General features: G+C 37.7%; 1 protein-coding gene across 1 annotated transcript; it reads left to right on the top strand.

Annotated features, from left to right (window-relative positions):
• On the top strand, nucleotides 1-7,208 carry slc25a32b (solute carrier family 25 member 32b). The gene is made up of 8 exons (XM_052144605.1): nucleotides 1-70; nucleotides 227-405; nucleotides 2,850-3,000; nucleotides 3,090-3,175; nucleotides 4,235-4,389; nucleotides 4,639-4,752; nucleotides 5,957-6,102; nucleotides 7,071-7,208. Exons 2-8 carry the CDS (start codon nucleotides 237-239, stop codon nucleotides 7,189-7,191), a joined length of 942 nt encoding a protein of 313 aa, XP_052000565.1. The 5' UTR covers nucleotides 1-70; nucleotides 227-236; the 3' UTR covers nucleotides 7,192-7,208.
• The last annotated feature ends 453 nt before the right edge of the window (nucleotides 7,209-7,661 follow it).

The following is a 7,661-nucleotide window of genomic DNA, read 5'->3' as shown; positions in this document are numbered from 1 at the left end:
CGCCATGTTTCAGTTAAAGCATGTTTCCAAATCATCAGTGCTGTCATCGCACATGAGCTGACATTTACCGGTAAGGTCACGCAGTAAGGTAGTTTTTACTGAAATTTTTACTTTTAACAGCTATAATAATAAATCCTAGGAAGATCCTTACCGATAATTATGCTATCAAATGATTCTTTAAGACTGTATTTAATGTTTGAGAAAGTGATCATATGTTGACCCGCAGAAAGGCAGTCATGAGCTCAAGTCCCGGTCCGGGCTCCCCTGCACCCTTCACAGTCACCGGCAGCCTGCAGAGACTCTTAAGCCATGTAAGGATTGAGAATTTAGTGGCTGGACTCAGTGGAGGGGTGGTGTCCACACTTGTGCTGCATCCACTGGATCTGGTCAAAATCAGGTTTGCAGGTATGTTTTTAAAACCAAAATCTATTTAAAAATATTTATTAAACTTATTTAAATGTACCTGGTGATGTACTTGGTGGACAGTTTATAATGCTTCACAGATCAGTAGTTCATACACATTGAAAACAATATGTTACCAGTCAAAAGTTTGGACACACCTACTTATTCTTTAACATTACTATTTGTATTAAATTAGCTACAGTGTATTATAGTATTTAAATACATTTAATAGAATTTAACAGAAATAGAATAGTCTTAAATAATTGTAATAATAATAATAATAATAATAATAAATTACAGTATTTATGAAAAATAAATATTAGCTGAAACACATCTTGAAACTTTAACTACAACTGCCACTGTTGATATAAAATGAGGTCTAATAGATTCTACATCTCAGTTTTGATGTCTGCGCTCCGCAATATCGAGGGAAGCCCAGTTGTTGAACGCGTGCGCCAGAGAGAAGAGCAGATCATGATCACGAGCTCGTTACACTCGCGAAAGTGCAGATGAGAAGTCTTTAGCTGTTTGCGAGATTATCATTAAATCTGCCTCGGCAGTCCTAAATAGTCTATACCTTGGGCGGCCGCCGAAATATCTTCAATGGGAGAAGTTACCATGGCATTGTTATTTCCCTGCTGTCCGCGACCCAGTCCGAATAGTCCAGTTGAGAAACACTGTTTTAACTCAAACACCCACTCATTTCAGACCCCCTCGCCTCGCTTCTCTCTGACATCTGCTGCGTGTGTGTGTGTGTGTGTGTGGCGCAAGTTGACGAGTCTGACAGACAGTCGAGAAGGAAAAGAGATGCGCACGCGCATGTGAGAATCTCCGTCCAGTTGCATTTTTTTCTCAGTACCGTAGATAAGCAAGTGTACATGGTATGATAACCATCAATTTTCAAACCGTGGTATACCGTGAAACCGGTATACTGCTGCAGCCCTAGTTGCACCAGTACATCGGCTACTGATATTTATCGAACAATTATTGACCAAATTAAAACCATCAACATATCAGTAATAAGCATGAAAACTACAAATGAAAAAAAAAAACAATAGTTTATTTACAATTAATTAGTAACTCTTTGAATGATGGGGGGCCTGGGTAGCTCAGCGAGTATTGACGATGACTACCACCCCTGGAGTCGCGAGTTCGAATCCAGGATGTGCTGAGGGACTCCAGCCAGGTCTCATAAGCAACCAAATTGGCCCGGTTGCTAGGGAGGGTAGAGCCACATGGGTAACCTCCACGTGGTCGCGATTAGTGGTTCTCCCTCTCAGTGGGGCACATGGTAAATTGTGCGTGGATCGCGGAGAGTAGCATGAGTCCACATGCTGTGAGTCTCCGCGGTGTCATGCACAGCGAGCCACGTGATAAGATGCGCAGATTGACGGTCTCAGAAGCGGAGGCAACTGAGACTTGTCCTCTGCCAACTGGATTTAAGTGAGTAACTGCGTAGCGGGAATTGGGCATTCCAAATTGAGGAAAAAAAGGGGATTAAAAAATAAAAGAAACTCCAGAAGTAATAATAGCCACAATATGTTGAATGGCTGGCACTCCTAAGACCATGTCATATTTAATTTTTCCGTTAATGCGGAACAAATGCCATAAAATGACGTGACAGTTGTGAAAGTTGCTTCTACCTATAGGCTACTTGATTAGGTAAATTATCCAGAACGCTTTAAAACCAGCCGATTTTGACTTCTAAGATATCGAAAATTATATATATGGGAATTTAGATCAGTTGGAAAATGTATTATTCTTAACGCACGGTTAGAACAGTAAAAAAGCTTTTGTACCTCTTACACATTTGTTAAGTATTCCAGTGATCTGATGACAAAATAAGGTAAGTGACAAAATATCGGTATCGATGCAAAACAAGTGTGTCCAAACTTTTGACATACAGATATGAGATATGTCTACGTATGAACATATAAAATTAAACTTCACACATTTAAGCAAACATATTAAAATTCCTGTAGTATTTGGGAACATATGTTACATGTAATTTTTTATATACAGTATATGTTGCATATATATATATATATATATATATATATATATATATATATATATATGTACACATGTGTGGCTTTTTATATCTGTGGAAACCATATATGAACATATATATTGCCAGATAATACAATTTTAAAATAAGTTTAGAGTTGGATTAATCTGTTTTATAATTATATAATGCTTAACAGATCAGTGGTTCATATGCAATTAAGATAAATGAAAAAGTAAGTCGCTTTGGATAAAAGCATCTGCCAAATGCATAAATGTAAATTGCAATCAATTGTCAAATAAATTGATCAATCTATTGATGAGATTTAAAGATGTGTCAGTGCTTTCTTGCATCATTTAAAAAAATAATTGCCTAGTATATGAGTGGTCATGCAGTGTGAAATGTCAAAACATTGACTGTTCAAACTTTTACTGTATTGCAGTGAGTGATGGACTTGAAGTGAGACCGAAATACAGTGGAATCCTGCAGTGCATGAGAAGCGTCTGGCACCAGGAGGGTCTCCGGGGGCTTTACCAAGGCGTCACCCCGAATATCTGGGGTGCTGGAGCCTCGTGGGGACTTTATTTCTTCTTGTATGTATTTTACTTCCTGTAGTCAACACAGTATAGAGTTTATATTTATATTCAGAATCTGTGTATAATGACTTTTTTTTTGCATGTAGCTACAATGCAATCAAAGCGCACAGGAAAGAAGGGAGACTGACAGAGCTGAGCTCCACTGAGCACTTACTGTCAGCCGCTTCAGCAGGTCAGTACAGAGTATTTAAGAATCTTCCTCTATTTTCATGTGCTTATTTATTTTCCCAATCAGTGAGAATGATAAAGATGCTGACAAAGTTTCAACACGGGTCATTGTAATCAATCTAGTCAGATAAACTGGATCATAACAAATTAGCCTTAATTCTACTATTGATTGGTTCTTTTTAAGTCTGAAAGATATGAACCCTGGTGCACTACAGAGCATCTCAAATATGCCAGATATGTGAGATTCTGTTAGTCTCTAAGTAAACTACATATCTGGGAGACTAGGACCAGCTATCCATTTCACAACTAGGTTAAACGGTGGTTAAAGGAGTGCCGGGTTGCGTCGAAAGCTGAATGTTTCATGTCTGAATGTTCACTAATCATACTAGAATGGTTGCTTCTTGTTTAGACAGCTTTGTCACAATACATTTGATCATCATGAAAAGCTTTTCTGGCATTGATTTAAAGGATGTTCTATAATCTAAAGCAAAGAACTCATGTTCAGCTCATTGATAGAGTATGGGTTTCTCGGGACATCTCTTGTGACTAACTAATTCCATTAGAGGCATTCTTCATTTGTTTTAAAATGACTCACCATGAGCCATTAAACCGAAATAATGCCTCTTTTCATATGGATAGAATACCCACAGTCCTGGATAATTTGGAGATAAAGGGGAATTTTAAAATCAGAAACCAGGAAAAGTCCTGGAAAAGTCTCCATTTTTCTTGTCATGATTTCATCGGCTAGAAATTGCTCTCTGTGTGTGTATATCTCTTTAAAATTGTAATGATTAAAATTTGGAAGCACAAAATTGTCTGGAATGGCTTTGTGTGGCATTACATTAAGATTAGTCTTAACTGGAATTACTAGAACAGCCAGACCCATTAATTATTAACTGTTAATTACATTTCGATAAAGTTAAAGACAAACATTGCATTCTTTGGAATAGCATGCATCAATGAACGTTCACAGTAAGACCAGGAAAGTGTATGACGGAAGTAATAAGGCCAATTTTGATTTCATGCTGACTCTGAACAAGTGCTGACATGATTCTTTTTTTAGGTGCCATAACGCTTTGCCTTACCAACCCAATCTGGGTGACCAAAACTCGCCTTGTTCTGCAGTACAGCACGGACCCAACTAAGAAACAGTACAAGGGAATGATGGATGCTCTCGTGAAAATCTACCGCTATGAAGGGATCGCAGGACTCTATCGTGTATGAAAGGTTTTCTTTTGAAAGGGTTTCTATAGGCCTTAATAAAGGGTGCAGTTTAACAGAAAATAGTTGTTGTTTGATAATAAAGCATGTTATAGCAATTCCTTTAAGAGCCACTAGAGGTGCAATTGCATAATGGAATTAGCAGCATACATGGGAATAAATGTTTTTGAGTGTGATTTGGTTGCACACTGTGGAGGGTTTTTGTTTGCTTTTTTGTCCAGCTGAGTTAACTGTTTTGCTCCATAGGGGTTTGTCCCGGGTTTGTTTGGAACCTCCCATGGTGCACTGCAGTTCATGGCATATGAAAAGCTGAAAAGAGATTATAACAAATACAGAAAGATGCAATCAGAAGCTAAACTGGTTTGTATGAGCATGCCACACGTTGATGATTCAAATATTTGGCTATGTTCAGAATGGATTATTAGAATACTACATACTGTGCAGGATATACTGTGTATTGCCAACTATTAAAAAAAATGGTATGTAAAACAGTAAGTATTAAGCAATGATAAACAGTAGAAGCCTAGATGTTTGTTATGTGACCTCATTACATTTCATGTTTTATTCAGTCAAGTTAACTCGGAAATAAAAAGTTATAGGAATAGTTAACCTAAAAATTTAAATTTTCTAATAAAATCCCAGATGTGACTTTTATTTCTTTGCAGAATACAAAGATTTTCAGAAGAATATCTTAGCTCTGTAGGTCCATACAATGCATTTGAATGGTGGCCAGAACTTTGAAGCTTCAAAAAGCACATACATGCAGCATAAAAGTAATCCATATGACATCAGTGGTTAAATCCATGTCTTTAGAAGCGATATGATAGGTGTGGTTGGGAAACAGATTCATATTGAAGTCCTTTTTTACTATAAATCTACACTTTGGCCAGCCCTCCTATGCAAGTTCATGAGAGGTATTTATTTTTTTGCCGATTCACATTCTTCGTGTGTATCGTCACTTACTGGGCTGTTGTGAAAATATGATTTATTTATTCTTTTCCTTTTCTTTATCCCTCCCTTTTTTCCTCCTCCCTCCCTAGTAGGTGGTGATATGCACAAAGAATGGGAATCGCCATAAAACAGAAGAACTCTGCCCTCTCGTGAATGTGCTGGTGAAAGTGTAGATTTATAGTAAAAAAGGTTTTAAATATTGACCTGTTTCTCACCCTCACCTATCAAAATGTTTCTGAAGATATAGATTTAACCATTGGAGTCTTATGGATTACTTTTGATGCTGCCTTTATGTGCTTTTTGGACATTCAAAGTTCTGACCACCATTCATTTGCATTTTGAGGACCTACAGAGCTGTCTTTTTTGTGTTCTGCAAAATAAATAAAGTCATACACATCTGGAATGGCATGAGGGTGAGTAAATTATGAACAGTTTCATTTCCAGGTGAGCTATTCCTTAATTTTTTACCCACTATTGTCTAAAAATGTCCTAACTTTTGACAATCTAATCAAATAATGAGTCAAGAAAGAGATTTGAATACGTAATATGGTAGTATGCTATTCTCAGCTTTGATGCCACGTTTCGGAAATAACATGCGTGTTGCTCTCTCCAGAACCCATTGGAATATATTACCATGGCAGCTTTGTCCAAAATATTTGCAGTGGCTACAACATACCCATATCAGGTGATCCGAGCCCGCCTGCAAGATCAGCACAATAAGTATGATGGAGTTGTGGATGTCATCCGGAGAACGTGGAGGTAAATACTCTATAACAGCTTTAAAAGGAATGTTCCGGAAAGTTTTAATACAAATTAAGCTGCATTGACAGTATCTGTGACTTACTATCAGTTACCACAGAACATAATTTCAATGCATTTCTCATCTTAAAGAAATTAACAAAAATCCCTGTAATGCACTTGCAATGGAAGTCTGTTTAAATACTGTAAACAGTGTTTCGAAAGTGTAGCCGCACAACTTAAACATTGTATGTGTGTCTAGCGAATGACATGGAACGTTCTAAAATTAGAAACATCTGTTTTCAATGAAGGTACGCACACCCCCGCTGCCACTTGTCATCTGTAGGCGGTGCCCAGCTACGACTCCGGAGGCTGCTTAAATTTCTGCCACACCACGGAGCACAACTCGCATATTTTCCATTAAATTCAACCCAAACCATTATCAAAATACATAGATTATTTACTTTAACATTCTTCATTATTGAACAAAGGATACACCTTTTCTGTCTGCAACCTGAACCGTGTTTGATACCTGTGCCGTGTCTTAGCCATGATGCGGTACTTCTTGTCCAGTGTGCGACCACCTTAATGTGATAAAATCGCTTACCGTGTCTGTCCATAAATTACATTTTAGCTTTAACTTTAGCACGCACCTCTAAATTTATGTTACCAGAATGGGACAGTTTACACCAGTAATTCCATCTGTAACAAATAACTAGATGTTCATCTGCCTAGTAAAGTAGTGCCACCACTAATAGGACAATTTAGACACTTTACAGCTTGAACAAGGAAAAAGTCATATAAGTGCTTAAACAAAAAATACAGGCTGTACATATCTGCTTTTAAACACTCTGGGATGTCTTGCATGCACATTGTATCCATGATTCGTCTCAAGTTGACTTATTAAACAATTTGGTGCAGTATGATATCTTTGCAGGTGCAGTTCATATATAATACATAACCTGTCTCTCCTCCTTATCTTTAATCAGAAATGAGGGTCTGTCTGGGTTCTATAAAGGCATGGTGCCCAATCTGATCCGAGTCACTCCGGCTTGCTGCATCACCTTTGTGGTCTATGAGAATGTTTCCCGTTTCCTCTTAGAACAGTGAACTCTGAAAACAGACGTGACTGCAGTGGAACGGGCCGCCAGGGAGCTGAGCTGGACCTGGGATGGGTCGCCCTGGCAACGTCATTTTTTGGCAAACATGATGGAGTTAAAAATATGAATAGATGAATTTAACATGAGAATGCAAATACATGATGTCACCGAGTTCTAAATGTCATTTGTGTAATATAACAGGAGTCACTGGTCCAGAAACTGATATTTGTGTGGTTTCTCTACACGTGAATCTGCTGGAAGAGGAGACATTACTGTAAGTGAATATGGTTATAATGGGAGTTATAGACTGTATTGTGACTTGATCAATTTTTTATGTTTTTGTAATAACTAAGTTATACTGAGGCAAAGACTATTCATCAGAGAGAAGTCCAAATTGTTTTATCTTATAAAACTGGGTACAAATCTATTTAGGTTTTATTATTTTATGAAGAGAATAAGGGCTGGGCGATATTTCAAATA

Source organism: Xyrauchen texanus, chromosome 15 (assembly GCF_025860055.1).
Source record: "Xyrauchen texanus isolate HMW12.3.18 chromosome 15, RBS_HiC_50CHRs, whole genome shotgun sequence".
NCBI lineage: Eukaryota > Metazoa > Chordata > Actinopteri > Cypriniformes > Catostomidae > Xyrauchen > Xyrauchen texanus.
The sequence above is the reverse complement of the archived record's forward strand: the minus strand, read 5'-3'. Positions and strand labels throughout refer to the sequence as shown.